The 18,784-nt window shown below is 39.1% G+C and overlaps 5 protein-coding genes across 5 annotated transcripts; 3 read left to right on the forward strand and 2 right to left on the reverse strand.

The window, feature by feature from the left end:
• Window positions 1-3,071: 3,071 nt before the first annotated feature.
• LOC111488139 (40S ribosomal protein S27-2-like) lies at window positions 3,072-5,904 on the forward strand. Its single transcript, XM_023135799.1, has 6 exons — window positions 3,072-3,161; window positions 3,312-3,504; window positions 4,933-5,074; window positions 5,172-5,273; window positions 5,380-5,408; window positions 5,526-5,904. The coding sequence occupies exons 2-6, from the start codon at window positions 3,455-3,457 to the stop codon at window positions 5,650-5,652; spliced, it is 450 nt and encodes a 149-aa protein (XP_022991567.1). The 5' UTR covers window positions 3,072-3,161; window positions 3,312-3,454; the 3' UTR covers window positions 5,653-5,904.
• On the reverse strand, window positions 3,888-4,754 carry LOC111488138 (uncharacterized protein At4g14100-like). Its single transcript, XM_023135798.1, has 2 exons — window positions 4,230-4,754; window positions 3,888-4,147 (listed from the first exon to the last, which is right to left on the reverse strand). Exons 1-2 carry the CDS (start codon window positions 4,684-4,686, stop codon window positions 3,972-3,974), a joined length of 633 nt encoding a protein of 210 aa, XP_022991566.1. The 5' UTR covers window positions 4,687-4,754; the 3' UTR covers window positions 3,888-3,971.
• Window positions 5,905-7,122: 1,218 nt separating the features above from the next.
• Window positions 7,123-9,496, forward strand: LOC111488098 (eukaryotic peptide chain release factor subunit 1-3). Its single transcript, XM_023135736.1, has 3 exons — window positions 7,123-7,404; window positions 7,630-9,034; window positions 9,139-9,496. Exon 2 carries the CDS (start codon window positions 7,648-7,650, stop codon window positions 8,956-8,958), a length of 1,311 nt encoding a protein of 436 aa, XP_022991504.1. The 5' UTR covers window positions 7,123-7,404; window positions 7,630-7,647; the 3' UTR covers window positions 8,959-9,034; window positions 9,139-9,496.
• Window positions 9,497-10,159: 663 nt separating this feature from the next.
• On the reverse strand, window positions 10,160-12,410 carry LOC111488368 (U2 small nuclear ribonucleoprotein A'-like). Its single transcript, XM_023136073.1, has 3 exons — window positions 12,191-12,410; window positions 12,070-12,110; window positions 10,160-10,564 (listed from the first exon to the last, which is right to left on the reverse strand). The coding sequence occupies exons 1-3, from the start codon at window positions 12,387-12,389 to the stop codon at window positions 10,490-10,492; spliced, it is 315 nt and encodes a 104-aa protein (XP_022991841.1). The 5' UTR covers window positions 12,390-12,410; the 3' UTR covers window positions 10,160-10,489.
• A 254-nt stretch (window positions 12,411-12,664) lies between these two features.
• On the forward strand, window positions 12,665-18,451 carry LOC111488366 (adenine DNA glycosylase). Its single transcript, XM_023136072.1, has 7 exons — window positions 12,665-13,148; window positions 13,223-13,282; window positions 15,642-15,761; window positions 15,908-16,005; window positions 16,104-16,642; window positions 17,147-17,253; window positions 18,313-18,451. Exons 1-7 carry the CDS (start codon window positions 12,789-12,791, stop codon window positions 18,421-18,423), a joined length of 1,395 nt encoding a protein of 464 aa, XP_022991840.1. The 5' UTR covers window positions 12,665-12,788; the 3' UTR covers window positions 18,424-18,451.
• Window positions 18,452-18,784: the final 333 nt, after the last annotated feature.

Raw genomic sequence — 18,784 nt, forward strand, 5'->3', positions numbered from 1 at the left:
AGTTTGTTGGTTACATTCATGAACCCACGATTCTTAATCAACTCTCCTGCATCTCTCATGTTTTATTGCTTCAAAAAGCTTTATGCTTCTCGGCGACATAAAAAAGAAAACAAGATGATCCATTATCGATTATGAGATTAAGAGTTTGAAATCTCTGTACCAATGGAAACGATAGCTTATATGACATCTACTACTTATTTAATTGATCCTGAGATTAGAGGTTTGAAACCTAGCTACGGATGAGGATTGATTGGAGAGGAGTTCCACGTTGGCTAATTAAGAGCTTGACCATGAGTTTATATATAAGTAAGGAATATATCTCCATTGATATGAGATACTATGGAGAAACAAAAAGTAGAGTAATGAGAGGTTATGCTCAAAACAGACAATATTTTACTATTGTGGAGGTCTGTGATTTTTAACATAGTATCAGAGTCATGCCCTTAACTTAGCTGTGTCAATAGAATTCTCAAATGTCGAACAAATAAGTTGCGAGCCTCAAAGGTGTAGTCAACCGTGACTCAAGTGTCAAACAGAGGATATACTTTGTTCGAGGACACCAGAGAATGAGTCGAACCTCGATTAAGAGAAGAGCTATTTGAAGGGCTCCATAGGCCTCAAAAAAGGCTATGTGGTGTACCTTGTTCAAGAGTAAGATTGTTGTGAGAGGAGTCTCATATCGACTAATTAAGGGGTTGATCGTGAGTTTATAAGTAAATAGTACATCTCACCCATAATCTCTCGAGATTAGAGGTTCGAAAGCTAGCTACGACATGGAGCTTAAGTGGGCCTTGTCCACTTGTTTGAAGTGGGGCAGGTGAAATCGTTGAAAGCCCAGAAATGGGCAATCTTTTGGATTTCCGTCGGCGGAGAAGGATGGAGTGGAACTCGAATAAAGAATGGTGGGGGGAAACGACAAGAGAAAGGAAGGTTGTTTTGTACGTCCACGTAAGCGGCGTGGAGGGTGACGTGGAAGTGGGGTTTGGGGGGTTGCAGACCCATTATTGGGGTGGGGGGGACCATTTTTCTTTGTAGTTGATGTTGATTAATTGGACACGTCCGGCTCTGCTGCTTTCGGCTTTCTCTCCACGTCAACTTTTGCGGCTTTGCTTTGTTTAACTTTCCGTTGGTTCCTTCCCTTTTTTATATTTTCTTTCCTTTTTCTTATTCTCATCAAACAACAAACCATATTCTTTTTCTTCTTCTTTTTATTTATTTTTTTTAATATTATTCCTCCACATTTTATCCGTGCCTTTGCATCCACCAATTTACTTTATTTCAATTTTCAATTTAATTCTAATTTTGTCCATACACCTTTTTTGTTTAAAAATATATTGTTTTAACTAATTAAGTTATAATTTTGAGTTAAGATTATAAATTAAAAAAATTAATATCTAATTTCTTGAAGTCGCTACAATTTGAGAAACTTGTGGGCTGGGCTGGGCTGGGCTTCCAGTGATTTTCGGCCCATATTACAATGTAATGAAATCCGTCCCGGCCCATGGTCTGATTATTTATTTATTTTTTTCTTTTGGGTTAAAAGAAGAAAATATTGACCGGTACGGCGGAGTCGGAAACAAGCGGGAGATTTGTGGCGGAGGCAGTCTGAAATGGCGCGTGGATGTTTATGTGCCTCCATTCTTTCTCCCTCCAAGCTTCCTTCTCTTAGTTTCTCGGCTGATACTAAAACTAAGTTGCTGCTTCGTTCCGCAGCTTCTTTTCCTCCGCCATCTAAGTTATTAGCTCTCAATTGCAAGGCCGCTGGCCAAACGTCGCCCACTCCCACCGTCTAGCAGGGAGTTTATGGCCCTTGGACCGTTGATTCTTCCGACGTTCGAGAGGTTCAGCCTGCTTTCTCTTTCTCTTCTCTACTTATCCTTTAATTCTTTCTAATATTTGTCTCTTACGATTTGGATTTGCGTTTTCTTTGTAAGTTGTAACTGATTATTTGTATTAACTCCATTATTCATGTGCATTATTGTATCGACTCCATTTGATTAAAGACTTTCATGTAATGAATTATCCTTTCCACGGATTACACTAAGAAAATCAAATAGCCTGCATGGTACAGGAATTTTGTGTTTAGATAACTCCTTCCATGAGATTATGTAGGAATACTGTGCAAAAAGGTAATTTAGCCGCTTCTTCTAGCATCTTATCAAAATAAATCTCTTTCTTCTTCTTACAGGTCTCTTATTACCCTTCCTAATCCTTTGATTTTGGGTCTTTAGTCATAAACTCAACATGAAAACCAGTAATGAGTAATTCAACCTTTATATTACTTATTAGTTAAGTGATTTTCGGTTCATAGTTTCTCGATTGCATGTGTATATGTGTTTCTCACAATTTATTTCACTCGAATTTCAAGATGATTAAACGAGAAATTCAAATTTGCTGTTTTTCACTACACTTAATGTTGGTGTGTTGTCTGGTTCTGGAATTTTCATGCAGCATACTATTGTAGCCTACCTAATGTTGTGTCATCTAAGCCTCCTTACCGACAAGATCATGGTGCCTGGCTCAATAATTCTAAATGATTTGATCATGGTGCCTGGCTCAATAATTCTAAATGATTTGATCATAGTGCTTAAAGGTGATAGCTGTCTTCATTTACTTGCTAGTAATTTAGGATTTGACGTGTACTCACTTTTCATTGGTGAAGACAGTCTCATGCGTTTGAACCTGCGTAGAGAGTCTATGACAAGATGAAGATGTTCTTAAATATTTCAGTGTTAATTTGCTTACTGTGGCAGGTAATTTCATATAGAGCGGACTTAGTGACAGCTGCTACCTCTTTCGTGATAACTCTTCGTGACACACTTAAAGCAAAATATTGGTCCGTCGTTGAGGATTGTTGGGAGAGGAGTCCGACATTGACTAATTAAAGGATCATCATTGATTTATAAGTAAGAATGCTATCTTCATTGGTTGAAGTATTTTGGAAAAAGAAAAAGTAAAGCTATGAAGCTTATGTTCAAAGTGGACAATATCAATATCATACTTGTGGATCTTCCACATAGTTTCTGATAGAGGATTGGGCTTATTGATTCACATATATTTGATTGCAATTAAGTGCAGTATGTTGTTGATAATCCATCGGCAGGCAGTCTGGTTTATTGGTCCTCTCTTTGCAGCACCGACTGGACTTGTCTTCAAAGAAGGTATTGGGTATTTTTAATATCTTCCAGGACTTTTAACTTACTATTTATGCCTTTAATGTTGTATTGATAAGGCAAGCAAATTATAAGGAAGAAAATATTGAAGATTAGTATGGTCGTATATTGATGAGGTCTCATATATCTCTATTGTAGTCTTGATGAAGCAGGCAAATAATAAGAAGAAAGAAGATACTGATGGCCGAGTCTACAATGCAGTTGAAGAGGACGAAGAGAAGGCCTTGATTCCAAAGCTTGAGCAGCAAGAGCTTAGTCAGAATGGTGATTAGAACATTTGGATGACACCCATCAGGAAGAACAGTGTCAAGGAGTCTTACTGTACAGGACGGTATGTCTGTACTGTCTTAATGCAGCCTGTATTATAATGATTAGTTTATACAGAACGCATTCAATTAGTTTTCTTTCAAATCTGTTTCCAGAATAAATGCCACTCTGATAAGCAAATGGCTCAATTGAGACATGCAATCTTATTAGGAGACAATAAGACTATACTCGAAACTCCACAAGCAATCCTATTAGTAAATTTCTCCCCTTTGTCATCTCATCTAAACCATTCAAATCTAGTAATCTACCTAATCGAATTGGGAGAAGGATCACAGTCTCTCTCCCTCCATAGATGTTAAGTTCGTGATGAGATGTTTTGGTATTAGAATGGTTAAGTTGGAACACAAATGAGGAGAGAGACCCTTTGTTTCAACAAACAACAAGATATAGATCATAAACTTCGGTGCTAATTTATTCAATTGTTGTCCAACAAGTTTAGGGTGATGGGAGTAGGCAGGAAACAACAAGGTTTCAGATAGCTGGAAATAGGGAGCCCCTTAGAACTCCATCCATTACAGGCAAATTCTGGTGGAGAACCCCATTGTTAGCACCACCTCCCTTGCCGTCAAAGCAGTAGACAGGGGCTTGCCATTTCTCATCCTCCAGCACAGCACCCACTTCAAATGTCATCACATGAGCCTGTCTCCCTGCACAATTGGGGAAGGGAAACTGAAAACCCTAATGTATAGCAGCAAATTAAGAATCGGGCAGACAGAGACAGAGGGTTACCAGTATAAAAGACCCAATGAACAGGCCTTTTGGTCTCAACATCCTCGTAATACCAGATGAAATCGACCTTCTCCCAGACATTGCAAAGGAAGCCATTGACATGGCGTTGACCAAGATAATTGGCTCCATCGAGCCAATTGGGTCGGAGAATACCCACCTCGAGCTGAGCCGAAGAGCAAGTCTTGGAGGAGTCCAAAGTGTAGAAGAAGGAAGTGCCGTTGTTCCACTCGAGGTCGTAGAGGACGTTGCCGAGCTGGTGCTGGATGATGTTGAAATTACGACCATTGGGCCAGTCGTACCAGAGGTCGATTATCTGAAGAATCCCGCTGTAATTCATGAACAGAATTGAGTGGAATTGGAGAGGCCATGGGATCGGAACAGGATCCTCCGAAACGGAACGCCGCACACTCACAGTCAGCAATGAAAGGACAAGGAAGAAGGTCGCCTTGGAAACCATGGCTTCTGGGGTCTCTCTCCTCTCTATCAGCCAGTAATGGATGGAGAAGAAGATGGAATTTAACTGAAAAAAGAAAAAGTTGCAGAAAATAAACCTTATTTTCTGGATAACGATTTTCAAGTGGGAAAAATTTTAATTATTAAATATCTGAATGGACGGTTATACCCTCTGCGAGTGCGTAGCCCTAGGCATGTCAAAAGTTAAAGGCTGAGATTTGTTTCTAAACAAATCCAACGGTGTTCACAGTTTCCAGCCGCTCCTTTATATTCATCCAAGACGGCGCTCTTCTCCTGTTTCCTTGCATTCATCCTACCGCCCTGTGTCTCTCGCGAACTCCCGTTGGGATTTTAGGGTTCGCGATCCAGACGGTTGCTTCTTGATCATCATGGTAAACTCCAAATTTCCCTGCTACATCTGGATTATGCCTCTTCATCTCTTCCGAATTCGGATCCTATAATTTTCACTTTCTTTCACGCTATTGACAGGTTCTTCAAAACGACATCGATTTGCTCAATCCTCCGGCCGAACTCGAGAAGAGAAAACACAAGCTCAAGCGTCTCGTACAGTCGCCCAACTCATTCTTCATGGTATGTCGATTCGTGTTCCTCCTTTTGACTTTTTTATTTTTTATTTTTTAATCAAATCGTTACTATGATAATGGTGATCGAGCTGTTCTGTTAATTCTGAATGCAGGACGTGAAGTGTCAGGGTTGCTTTAACATGTAAGTATTCATCTTTTTCATGTATTATGGTTACATGTACTTTGTGTTTTCCCTTAAGGGTTGGATATTTAGGTTGTTTATTGAGTGATGACATATAACTCTTTGAATGGAAAACAGAACGACTGTATTCAGTCATTCACAAACAGTCGTGGTATGTGGGAATTGCCAGACGGTCTTGTGCCAGCCAACTGGAGGGCGCGCTAGGCTAACAGAAGGGTGCTCCTTTAGAAGAAAGGGCGACTAAGTCCTTGTCTCAGAATTGGCTTGCAGTAGGATCAGGATGGGTGGGTTTGAATTTTGATATTGCAATTGAGCACATTTTGTCTTTGTCTCGGGTTTTCTTCGTTATGGATGTTGATTATTCAATTTTGTTTGAGAAGAAGAGCATTTAGGCACCGTTGTTGTAGTACATTGATCTTAATGTTATCCATGAAACTAAGTTTTGTTTGAAGGAATTCACATCAAGTGTTTTTGCGAGCTCCCCAATTCCTTTTAATTGATCGGTGTGTTTAGATTTGCTTGCCTTTATGCCATGAGTTATAAATTTGTATCGTATTTTTAGCTGCTTTTAATCTTTGAAGTATTAACTTGTTCTTTCTCGAATAGTTTGTCAATTGTAAACCATTAGAATTATTTGTTCTCGTCTCAATGTCCTGGAGAGTATAGTGGTTGCCTATTTGCTCTGCTTTTGACCCCCTTTTTTCAAGTGTGCTCATCACGTAGTGTAGTGGTTGTCTATTTGTATGATATTTGCGTTGTCATACAATTTTTTTTGCGTGTGATGGCCTTATCCTTCTGGTTGTTCGGCTCTGGTTTTCCGATATGGCGAATGGATGTAGAAAAAGTTTGTCCATTTGTTCTCTGTGGCTGACATGGGCTTGTTGGATATGTTATCAAGAGTAACTAGATATGTTGTTATATATTATCAGAACAGAGCAACAAATTGTTTTAAAGCAGGGTTTCAGCAATGCAAATCGTTTTTTCTTAATGGTTTTCAAGCCAATGCATTAAGGGCGCCCCATATTTAGCCTGATATTCTGTTTCTGAACTCATGGTTTTTGTTGATTCAAGGATTTTGTGTATTCAATTGGGTTGGTTTGGATTGAGTTAGATTTAAATAAATGGAAATTTTACGTGTTAGGGTTTAAAAGTTCTAAAATTAGTTTAGGTTAACTAAACTACCTTGATTGTTAATGTTTATGATCTTCAAAATCATCTCTTGATTTATTCTTTTGGTTTGAAAATAAATAAATAGATATTTTAAATGTTTATTTTATTATAAATAAAATTTTAAATTAGTAATCCAATTTATTATTGATACTAGTTGTGAGAAAATTTACTTTATGATTTGGGTTAAATTTTAAAAAGCCTCAATTGGATTCAATTGACCTTTAATAAATTTATTTTTTTAAAGTCTTGTAACTAATTATTTAATATTTTATAATAATTTGGTGGTTTTATTTGTAGGTTAATATTAAAGTTCTTAGATGAACAGGATTCCCTGTTAATTATATATTGTTAATTGCAAATAAAATTTTAGAAATTAAAATTAAATGGAGAGGCTTTATATTTCAATCATTTTTTTTTTAAATTAAGCTACTACGGTAAATTGCAATTAAAATATTATAAATAATTAAAAAAATAGAAACAGCAAACCAGCCCAGCCCAACAACTTCCACCCTGTCTTTTGGAGAAACCCTAAATCTCCCTAATTCAATCTTCCATTTCTCAATCTCCCATTTCTCAATCTTAGATCTCTCTCTCACCTCTCCCGAGCAGAGTCTACGGACCCCGTCCCCCGATTGCTTCCCCAACTCCCCAGCTCTCCTTTTCAATCCTTCTCAGATCTCTTCCGGTGGTCCGAGATCTCTCTGTCTCCAACTCCCAGCGGCATCTCTTACGAGCATAATCCCCCGTACTAGCGCCCGGCAGCAGCTCTCTCCCACGAACCCACATCGCGGCGGCTTCTTTCTCTCTCGAGCACCCATCCCCGCCGGTAACTCTCTTTCAAAAGCACCCAAGTTTTATCATAAATTCTTGTGTTGTTGGAAATCATATGAAAACTTCCACCAGACCTCCTGCTCGAAAAACATTTTGTTGCTCTATTGTTTCTCTTTTAAATTTAATTCAATAACCTTTCCCTGCTTAACCACTCATGGAAACAATGGATTTTCTTGATTCAATGCATTCCCTCATGTATTTTCTTTTTCCTTTTACACAGTAGTCTCATTTTATTACGATGGCTGATGGTCATGAGACTGATAAGAACATTGAAATATGGAAAATTAAGAAGTTGATTAAAGCACTTGAAGCTGCAAGAGGCAATGGGACTAGCATGATCTCTCTCATCATGCCTCCGCGTGATCAAATATCTCGTGTTACTAAGATGCTTGGTGATGAATTTGGAACTGCTTCGAACATTAAGAGTAGGGTTAATCGCCAATCTGTTTTGGGCGCCATCACGTCTGCTCAGCAGAGACTCAAGTTGTATAACAAGGTTCCTCCAAATGGGCTTGTGCTATATACTGGAACAATCGTGACTGAAGATGGAAAAGAAAAGAAAGTTACAATTGATTTTGAGCCTTTCAGACCTATAAATGCTTCTCTCTATCTCTGCGACAACAAGTTCCATACGGAAGCCCTGAATGAACTTTTAGAATCTGATGACAAGTTTGGCTTCATTGTCATGGATGGTAATGGAACACTTTTTGGGACATTGAGTGGTAACACACGTGAAGTCCTTCACAAATTTAGCGTCGACCTTCCTAAGAAACATGGAAGAGGAGGTCAATCAGCACTTAGGTTTGCCCGTCTTCGGATGGAGAAACGGCACAACTATGTCAGGAAAACAGCAGAGCTTGCAACCCAGTTCTATATTAATCCGGCCACTAGTCAACCCAATGTTGCAGGATTGATACTGGCTGGATCAGCTGACTTCAAAACAGAGCTCAGCCAATCCGACATGTTTGATCCTCGTCTTCAGGCTAAAATACTTAATGTGGTTGATGTCTCTTATGGAGGGGAAAATGGATTCAATCAGGCTATTGAATTGTCATCCGAGATCTTGTCTAATGTTAAATTTATACAGGAGAAGCGCTTGATTGGAAAATACTTTGAAGAGATTAGCCAGGACACGGGGAAATATGTTTTTGGTGTTGACGACACACTGAAAGCTCTGGAGATGGGTGCTGTTGAGATACTCATTGTTTGGGAAAATTTGGATATCAATAGGTACGTATTAAAGAATGTTTCCACTGGTGAGGTTATTATAAAGCACTTGAATAAGGAACAGGAAGCCAATCAGAGCAACTTCCGTGACCTCATCACCGCTGCTGAATTGGAGGTTCAAGAAAAAATGGCCTTGCTTGAATGGTTTGCAAATGAGTACAAGAAGTTCGGTTGTACCCTGGAATTCGTTACGAACAAATCACAGGAAGGATCACAATTCTGCAGAGGTTTTGGTGGTATTGGAGGAATTCTTCGTTACCAGCTTGACATAAGATCGTTTGATGAACTATCCGATGGGGAAGAGTATGGTGATTCTGAATAGCAATCAATCAATCACTCCTCGTTGCTGGTGCAGATGGGGGATAAAGAGCTTGCACCAGCGCCCAGGGTTCTCGGAGGTTAGTTTTGGATTGAACTTTGTGAAGGCTTTATATAATGAACTTTGTCTTAATTTTATATTTGTATGGTTACATGCTCAATAATCTACCTTTTGTACTCGTAGGGGTTATGTCCTTTTGATCTGGATTTGGCGCCTATCTGATAGATCTTCAAGGATGCGTGCTCCAATCTATAGCCACAGTGCTCTGCCCTTGTTCTCGTGGAATGGTTGCTTCCTACAGCAGATACTCAGTTACAAAAATATTTCAAGTATTACAATAATATTCAATGCCGTATGATCTTAAAAGTTTGTGTCGTTTTGACTATTTATCGTTGCTGATAAACCATTTCAGTTGGATTTGAATTCATATGCATGTTACAGTGTTTTAAGGTTGTTTTGCTAGGTATGGTTTTTGCATCTCTAAAAACAATGTGTTTGGAATTAATAGAAAACGGCATCAGGAACTAGGCTACTCTTTTAACGATGCAGTTAAAGCGTTATTATACTTTGCCCAAGTGTGTTAGGTATACCCTTAGGAAGTGCTTATGGATGAGTTTGTTTTAGTTTGACGCATGGATGTGGTTTTGAACCTTTGTCAAGGAGCTATGTCCATGGCGGGTGATGATTTGTTTTGATGAAGTGCTTTTACCCAAGTTATTTACTTTTGGAGGTGCTTATAAATAATAGGCGAAGTGTGACAGTTTGGTGCGACTTTAGAAGTGCATATGGGTGATTTGGAGTTATCCTCGTAGAAGTGTTTCAAATTTGCACACCTCTTTTTTAAATCTTCTCAAAAGGTTTCAAGAAGGACAGCATTGATGAATGAATGGCAATAGAAGAAAAACAATCAATCTTCGTTAGCTTATAAAACTGCAATCTACTTCCATTATAAAAACAAAAACAAACTTTGAGATGAAATCTCTAATTGCTGTAAGTTCATCCTTGGATATCATTTTTTTTGTCTCCGTCTTTTGAGGTATTATCTTCCAAAAGATTCAAATTTGCAGGCAACTGACCTGACTTGAGCGTTTATGATATCCATAGAAACATGAAGACTTCGTTAATTGATCACACAATGTAATAATAGGAAACAATTGACATAATGAACCAATATATGAAGCATTGAAATCTTAGAAGCCCCTGAAATAGATTATTTGATTTAATTTCTTGAATTTGTATTGTTCATTTGTTAATAAAATACTAACTTCACTTCATACAGTAAGTATAGAATTATAATTTGCTCCCCACTGACTTCAACTTGTGAATGACATACAATCTATAGTTTGGCTTCTTCCTAATATTGTTATCCAACAAACTAAGAAACTGTAGTTTTGGAAGGGATGCCAACGCCTCTATCTCTACCAACTTCACAACTCTGTTGCTCGTAACAACTAGTGTGTGTGTAATTTTGGCAACAACTCTGACAGCAACAAAGACATAATCTTGAAATGATTATCAAATAGGTCCCAATCGATTAAGATAATGCATATTTTCCAATTTCCAGCTTCACAATCTCATTATCACACAAATCAATGCCATCAAATTGGTCCTGGTCAAGCAAAATGCACCGTCATATGCCTAAAAGATAAAGGAAAAACATGTCCTCGAACAAACAGCAAAGGAAGGGGAAGCTTATGATTTCAGATGAAATAGCACTTTCAAGTCAAAGAAGTTTAAACCCAATATTTGTTGGTGCCACCTTCCTGGTGTATTTTGTCCATTTTAAAACGAGATTAGGGGTATTCTTTGTCCTTATTTTTATATCCGTGAATGTTCAGACCAGCTTGCACGCACGTCAACTAATTTTACGAGACAACCCGCTTGACCTTGGGTACTCTTTGTCAAAAGAAGACGAAACTTTATTCCACCTGAGTAACAAGAAATCAACCCTAGAAGCTCAACACATAAGAATGAGGATTCCATTTAGAAAACTTGGATTAAGGTTGTCACTCAGTCAAGTGAAAGTAGGCTGCCATCCTTGAGTCCCTATTTCTTTAGGTGGATTGGACAAGAGATACCTCAGATACAAGAAAGAACCCTCAATGATACAGTGACCATTTAGGTACTTTCTTGAGGACCTTGGTGAAAAGTTTTATAGTGTAAATATGCTTCTTATCCGATCAGGTGGCTCACAAATGTAGGAGGTGGTTGTGAGATCCCATATCAGTTGGAGAAAGAAACAAAGTAAAACCTCTACCTAACAAACACGTTTTAAAACCTTGAAGGAAAGCTCAGAAGGGAAAGCCCAAAGAAGACATTATCTGCTAGTGGTGGACTTGGACGGTTATAATTGGTATCAGAACCAGTCATCGAGTGGTGTGCCATGAGATTCCATATTGGTTGGAGAGGGGAACGAAGCATTCCTTACAAGAGTGTGAAAACCTCTTCCTAGTAGACACATTTTAAAACCTTGAAGAGAAAGCCTAAATAGGACAATATATGCTAACGGTGAACTTGAGCTGTTTTAGCGGTGGTGATGGATGGTCATGAAGGTAATTTTAGTTATCAAAACCAAAGGCCCGTTAGCAAATTTGTACTGAAAATAATTATTTTTGGAAGATGGTTGGTTGGGTACTAGCAACTTCTGTTTCTTTTGAAAATAATGCTGTTCCAAAAACTGAAGGAGCACTCACAGAAAGGAGTCTATGGGATGTAGGCTTGAGAAGGAAACAAAGTGATAGAAAATTAAAGAAGGGATCCTTTCTTCTCTTAAGCTCAATTTGGTAAAGCTAGGCATTGATAAGGATATTGGAAACTAGATTCAAATGGCCTCTTCTCCCATGGGCCGGTTAATTCACGCTCAACTCTAGTTCTTCCAAGTTGTGTTCTGCTCATATGGGAAGGTAAGTGATGTGGGTAATCCTTTGATAAGTCTGAAGTGAATTTAAATACGTCACCAGCCGATAAGGATGTATGCAGCTTACAGGCGGGTAAGAACATAATTCAAATTTCAGACAACAACAAAACTAACCCAAGAGGAGAAATGGTATGGCCAAGTTATGGATACATCATAGGCAGGTAAACAAGAGATAGAAGGCGGTGGAAATGGCTCACCTCGGTGGCACCCAGGTTTTCAATCACTGCTATCTTGTTTCCTGGAGACGAGAAGAAATGAGTTAACAAATGCGCGCCCAAGAGGGTGAAAAAAGTACCGAGTTGAGAAAAGATAGACAACCTCGAAGGTCCAGTTCTCGCTCCTTAATGGCATTGAAGAAATGAGGGCTTTTCCAGATTAAATCCACTCTGGGTCTCACCATGTTCTTCTGACTTGAATTCACTGGACGACGATGGGGTTTCGGGGTTAAAGGGTTTAGGGCGCGACGACAAACGACAGCAAGCAGCGCTGCGTGGATCGGAACACGAGACGTCCACATTTCGAACCGGACCAACCCCCTCTTAATGGACTTTCAGACGACCCAAATGAATTCACATTTGGGTCTCTCCATCTATGTGGCTTGTGTATTAAAGTTCTAAACTTTTTGCGAAATTAGACAGAATTCACATTTGGCTCAATTCATTATTCATTTTATTAGTGAAAACTAATTGAGTATTAATCTCGTCAAACTGGGATTTTCCCGCCCCAATCAGGTTAGGGGGTCGCAGTGTTTACCTTTTCTAACCCAGCTACACTAATAATGGACTGGGTCCTCGTACATCGCTACACATACCTTCCCTACTCGTTTCTTTTCTCTTCTTCTCTCCTTGGCCGGCAACTTTCACCTCGTGGGTAATCATTGAAGAGTCATCAGGGTAGTGGGACGGGTTGTTACAGTATGAGCGGCGGAGAAAAGAACGAGAACCATGAGGATGTGAAAAAGAAACCCACGAAGGGGGAAAAGCGCCGGGGCCGAAGTCCGTCCAAAAGGGAACCAATCGTTGACATTGAAGATATTATGTTCAGCATAGATAAAGTTCAGACAATGAGGTCATCGCTATTGGATTGGTACGACCTTAGCCATAGGGACCTTCCTTGGAGGAGGTTGGACAAAGGGCAGCCTGAAACACGGGGTTATGGTGTGTGGGTATCAGAAATAATGCTGCAGCAGACGAGAGTTCAGACCGTCGTTGAATATTACAAGCGTTGGATGCATAGATGGCCCACCGTTCAACATCTCTCTCGTGCTTCTCTCGAGGTTGGTTTTATGATTTAGTTTGAGCTACAATATTGTCTTCTTCACTCTCAGTAAGCAGTTTAGATATCTGGCAGGAGGTGAATGAAATGTGGGCAGGCTTGGGATACTATAGACGAGCTCGTTTTCTCCTAGAGGTAATCTTTACTCGCTGCACTAATGGAATTTTTGGTCTCTTAATATCTGCCACCACGATTACTCCTTCCAATTTCCTTGGACATGGTTTAGGTTGGCATTTACTTTTAAATATTATCTTCGTTTGTTAAGAGGGCACCTTTTTGTTTTTAATCTTTCTCACGATAGAGGTAGGAGAGGCGGGAAGCTTTTGAAACTCCCTTAGCTTGTGTACGCCATGTTAACAAATAAGATTTTGATTGTATCACATCCCAACCAACCAATCAATTTTCTAATCGATTTAACAACCTTAAGAAAGAAAATTTGAAGTTAAAGTTTCTTTTGCTTTTAGATGCTGATTGTATCAAAATTATGTATATGTTGATAGTCTTTTGCAAAAAGTATCTCAGGCCTTGGCCTACTAACTACTGCCTTGCGACAAGGATTAGACTTGGAACCATACTGTGTAGGTCTCGTTCATGTGATTCTGGTATCCATTTGGAGTTTGTTTTCTACCACCACTGATCGATTGCTGGGAAAACACACACTGATTTGCTTTACTATAGCTTATATCACTGTCTCAATCTCTATCTACTCTTTCCTAAATAAAACAAAAATTCTGCAACAGGATAAGAAAAGTTAAGAGAACATTCGTTCGAGTTTACGCCCATCCTTCTGAGTTCAAAGGGAGATTCGAGGGAGGGAGGGGGGGTTTACATACAACTGATGCAAGATGGTGATGAATTGCAATTGGTCCAAACCTTCGACCAATGACTTATTACGGCCCCGTCAGCCTATGGGAAGATGAGGATAAGTAATAAAGAGTTGGATGGTTCAGCCAAAACTGTTGGACTCATATGGGTCTGCTATCCTACCATTTTAACATTAGAATAGTATTTAAGAAAGGTGAAGTACAAGATAACCCTAGTATTCAGGATATTGAAATAACAACCTAACTTGTGGTCTCCCTCCCAACAAGCTTCTCAAACTCCCTTACACCCTATAAGCTCCTTCCTCAAAGACATACTCAGAAAACCCCATGCTCGCTCTTGTTTCCTAAGGCTTCATGATTCTAGGCTTTATAAGACTCCCTTGATGGAGGGAGATTTACTCTTTTATCAAGCGTACTGATTTATTATATGTCTCCTTTTGCTTTGTCTGTGTCGATAAGGAATTTGAAAAGACCATGAGGCACTTTTTTCTCTTGGGTAGGCCATGGTGATACGGGAATCTCACATTTAGTGAGATATGTGAGAAGGATGGAATTTTGTAGAATCCCTTGGGTCACATTCTGGAAGTGAAAAATACTTTTCCTAATTTTATTTCCGATCTCTTTTTGGAAGGTTCCTTTGGATTGCCAATCAGTTATTGGCCAATTGATTTCTCATATTATATGAACTTTGATATCAGACAGGTATGTTAGCAGTGAGTCAGTGACATGTCTGGGACAGTTGCTAAGATCATCGAAACTTGAAAGTTTGTATTAAAAGATGAGGAGTTAACTGGATATTGAAGCTTTCTTGAGTTATCACGTGGAAGAGTTCTATGTAGAGAGGAAGATTGTAGAAGCTGGAATTTGGAGTCTTTAGGATGGGACTCTGTCAAATCTTTGCCAAAACATTTTGAGGGAGCTGCTGAAATCTTGAAATTTGAAGAAGGTGAATATGTTGACCTGGCGTTTATGGAGAGGGTAGACACATGCAAAGCAGAGCGATCCTGAGGATAGAATGAAAGCAAGCGATCCTGGTACATGAGTGAAACTGGACTACATTCGAATGAGAGTGATCCTAAGGATAAGATGGTTAAAATAGGTTTAAAAGAATTGGAAGTTACTACCTTTACCAATAAGGTGCATCTTCTTTTTGTTTTCGATGGCTCAATCATAGGAACTCTGAAGTTAAGCATGCTTTTCTTAAAGCAGTTCTATGTCGGGTGACCTCCTGAGAATTTGCCTAGGATGCATGTGAGTGATAACAAAACATGCTGAAAGGTCCTGTGTTGGTCTGTAGGGATAGTCTTCACTCTTAGAAGCATTAAGTAACATACCCATGTTGTAGAGGTGCAAGGTAATATCGAGGCACATAGGTGTCGAATCCAAATTTCAAATAAAGTACAAAAAGACTGTAATGCACACCATTTGCATACATCCTAGTGGGTTTTCTTTTCTACTTGTATATTCTTTAGTCAATTAGAAAATTGACTGCATGTTACTTATCAAAATATTACAATGAAGTACAAAAAGAACTGCAATGAAATATATATATATATATATATATATATATATATATATATATATATATATATATATATATATATTGACATCTCTGGATATTAATCATTGCTATGAAATTTTGAATAAACCCTTTCTAATTTTGTTGTTAGGGTGCAAAGTTGATAGTCAAAGAAGGTGGCGAATTTCCTAAAACGGTTCCTGACCTTCGAAAAATTCCTGGAATTGGAGAGTATACAGCAGGCGCTATTGCCTCCATAGCATTTGATGAAGTGAGTGTTTTTCTCGCCTATTGTTTCTCTGACTCTCCCTAGCGGACGCGTTTTAAAAACCTTGAGAGATAGTCCAAAGAGGACAATGTCTGCTAGCGGTGGGCTTGGGCCGTTACAAAGCACTTCTAAATATGTTTCCTGATCAGGTGGTGCCTGTGGTTGATGGTAATGTGATTCGGGTAATCGCTCGATTAAAGGCTATTTCAGGAAATCCAAAAGACTCGAAGTTGGTTAAGCAAGTTTGGTGAGCATATTTTCTAGTTGTTCTAAAGGCTTTTATAGAATCTTTGTATCCTAATTGTTCTCATTATTTTTTTTTGGCGTGGGGGGTGGATGAGTTAGGAAGGCAGCTGCTCAATTAGTTGATCCTTCCAGGCCTGGGGACTTCAATCAGGCACTCATGGAGCTTGGTGCAACTTTATGCACACCAACAAGCCCAAGCTGCTCAACATGCCCTGTGTTTGACCACTGTGAGGCCCTTTCAATCTCAAAGGATGATAGTTCAGTTCTTGTCACAGATTATCCCGCTAAGGGGATAAAAACCAAACAAAGACATGATTACTCTGCTGTTTGTGTGGTTGAGATGTTGGAAAATCGGGGCACATCTGAGTTGAAGCAATGTAGTAGATTTCTTCTTGTAAAGAGGCCTGATGAAGGCTTGCTTGCTGGCCTATGGGAGTTCCCATCTGTCTTGTTGAATGGAGAAGCTGATTCAAGTACAAGGAGAGAATCCATTAACAGCCTCTTGAGTAAATCCTTTGGACTTGAACCAAAAAAGAATTTTGAAATCGTTATTAGAGAAGATGTTGGAGATTTTGTCCATGTTTTCTCGCACATCCGTCTCAAGATATATGTTGAACACTTGGTGTTACGTTTAAAAGGTTCGAGTTACTTCTCCTTTCTTTCCTATCTGTGCATTCAGTATGCCATGAACTCTGTGACTAGAAACTTGCTACAAAACTTAACCTATATGAGATTTACTTATCTTTTACGCTGTCAAACATTTTGATGCAGCTACAATTAGTCATTATATGTTCTTTTGTGTGAGATCTCATATTAGTTGGAGAGGGAAACGAAACATTCCTTATAAGGGTGTGGAAACCTCTTTCTAGTAGACGTGTTAAAACCTTGAGGGAAAGCCTAAAGAGGACAAAATCTAGTAGCGGTGGACTTGGACTGTTACAAATGGTATCAGAGGCAGACACTGGGCAGTGTGCCAATGGGGACGTTGGGCCCTAAGGGGGGTGGATTGTGAGATCCCACATCGGCTGGAGAAGGAAACGAAACATTCCTTATAAGGGTGTGAAAACTTCTCCCTAGTAGACGTGTGTTATTTCTTTTCATTTCAATTAATTTGCTCAATCTGTTTGTATGTGTTCTTGAAGGTGAAGGTAGCAAGCTGTTTCGGAAACAGGAGAAGAAATCTATATCATGGAAATGTGTGGACAACAAGGTTATGTCGAGCATGGGGTTGACGTCCAGTGTGAGGAAGGTAAGCAAAGATGGTGCTTTAGATGACTTCCCTTGTGAAATATTTAACTTGAAGGTTCTATTTTCATCGTTAAACTTGAAAGAAAACTCTTTTAGATGGCATGCTTACAGTATCCCAAACCTACATCTAGCAGATATTGTTTTCTTTGGGCTTTCCTTTAAGGACTTTCCTTCAAGGTTTTAAAATGCGTCTTATAAGAAATGATTTGTTCTCCCCTCCAACCGATATGAGATGATCTCACAATCCACCCCTTAGGGGCCAGCGTCCCCACTCGCACACCACTCGGATCTGGCTCTAATACCATCATTTGTAACAACCCAAGCCCACCACTAGCAGATATTATCCACTTTGGCCTGATACGTATCGCCGTCAGCCTCACGGTTTTAAAACTTGTCTACTAGGGAAAGGGTCTAGCCCTACTCCGGCTAGTGCCTCGCACACTTTGGTGACCAGCCCTAATACTATTTGTAATAGCTCAAGGCCCACCCTTAGCAGATATTGTCCTGTTTAGGCTTTCCCTTCAAAGGTTTCTCCTCAAAGTTGTAAAATGCATCTACTAAGGAGGGATTTCCACACCCTTATAAGGAATGCTTCGTTCTCCTCTTCAACCGTTGTGAGATCTCACATTTAGTATTCCTTCGAACAAACAAATCAATACTCATATAGTCTCCGATGTTGAATGGTATGAACATTAACAACACTTGAGATTCAAAATCATATATACGTTGGATTAAGTGACATTGAGAATCGGTAAACAGGGACTTCTCTGATCACATGATCACTCTCTTTGAATGCCCTGGTGCATGCACATTTATTTATGGATTGCATAGAGATTTGATATCTGTAATCCAAGTTTGATGGACGTCAAGATTCACAAACACAGTATCCTTTTACAGTCCATGATATCATAATGAATACATGATATTATATACAATCAGGAGATCGAAGAAGGTCAACATACGTGTCGTTTTCACATTGTATTTGTAAAGAATGAGTGTTACTAAACATGATTATACTCGAGAGGTCAAGTTGATTAATAATCTGACATCTTTTTGATAGGTGTATGACATGGTGGAGAAATTTGAGGCAGAGATGATATCTCCTAGCCGTGCAGTAGCCACAAAAAAACAGAGGGCTACTTCAACAAACTTGAGCTGCAGGAGCTGTTGACCTTAATCAAAGTAAGCTAATATATCCACCCACCCGGGCTTGGGATTAGAAAACTAGTAAACTATCGGGGTCGAACCGACTAAACCATCAGTTTTTTGTTGGTTTAGTGAACCAATGATAGTATGACTAAAAAAAATTAAAAAAAATTTCTTTTCGGTACTCTGATATTTTAAAAATTTAAATATCTGTAAAGGGATAAAAGCAAAAAACGTGAATCACGATGCCAAGAGAAAAAAACACATAAGGGTTAAAAGAATATTGGATTTGGATTTATTTGGATACATATTTCATCGATGTTAGATTTGGAGTGGGGGCCGTTCTGCCCATTACGTATCTCTGGATCAATAATTGGAGGAGGAAT

Source organism: Cucurbita maxima, unplaced genomic scaffold, assembly GCF_002738345.1.
Source record: "Cucurbita maxima cultivar Rimu unplaced genomic scaffold, Cmax_1.0 Cma_Scf00013, whole genome shotgun sequence".
Taxonomy (NCBI): domain Eukaryota; kingdom Viridiplantae; phylum Streptophyta; class Magnoliopsida; order Cucurbitales; family Cucurbitaceae; genus Cucurbita; species Cucurbita maxima.

What these genes read in the sequence shown, in the direction of transcription:
- LOC111488139 (XM_023135799.1), top strand. Translation starts at nt 3,455, where the DNA reads ATGACACCCATCAGGAAGAACAGTGTCAAGGAGTCTTACTGTACAGGA. An exon ending in GAGTCTTACTGTACAGGACG is followed by an intron (nt 3,505 to 4,932) that starts GTATGTCTGTAC and finishes CGGTGTTCACAG; the next exon opens with TTTCCAGCCGCTCCTTTATA. An exon ending in TGTCAGGGTTGCTTTAACAT is followed by an intron (nt 5,409 to 5,525) that starts GTAAGTATTCAT and finishes AATGGAAAACAG; the next exon opens with AACGACTGTATTCAGTCATT.
- LOC111488138 (XM_023135798.1), bottom strand. Translation starts at nt 4,686, where the DNA reads ATGGTTTCCAAGGCGACCTTCTTCCTTGTCCTTTCATTGCTGACTGTG. An exon ending in TCATTGGGTCTTTTATACTG is followed by an intron (nt 4,148 to 4,229) that starts GTAACCCTCTGT and finishes CCAATTGTGCAG; the next exon opens with GGAGACAGGCTCATGTGATG.
- LOC111488098 (XM_023135736.1), top strand. Translation starts at nt 7,648, where the DNA reads ATGGCTGATGGTCATGAGACTGATAAGAACATTGAAATATGGAAAATT.
- LOC111488368 (XM_023136073.1), bottom strand. Translation starts at nt 12,389, where the DNA reads ATGTGGACGTCTCGTGTTCCGATCCACGCAGCGCTGCTTGCTGTCGTT. An exon ending in GCGAGAACTGGACCTTCGAG is followed by an intron (nt 12,111 to 12,190) that starts GTTGTCTATCTT and finishes TCTCGTCTCCAG; the next exon opens with GAAACAAGATAGCAGTGATT. An exon ending in AAAACCTGGGTGCCACCGAG is followed by an intron (nt 10,565 to 12,069) that starts GTGAGCCATTTC and finishes TTGCTTGACCAG; the next exon opens with GACCAATTTGATGGCATTGA.
- LOC111488366 (XM_023136072.1), top strand. Translation starts at nt 12,789, where the DNA reads ATGAGCGGCGGAGAAAAGAACGAGAACCATGAGGATGTGAAAAAGAAA. An exon ending in GAGCTCGTTTTCTCCTAGAG is followed by an intron (nt 13,283 to 15,641) that starts GTAATCTTTACT and finishes TTTTGTTGTTAG; the next exon opens with GGTGCAAAGTTGATAGTCAA. An exon ending in TGACGTCCAGTGTGAGGAAG is followed by an intron (nt 17,254 to 18,312) that starts GTAAGCAAAGAT and finishes TCTTTTTGATAG; the next exon opens with GTGTATGACATGGTGGAGAA.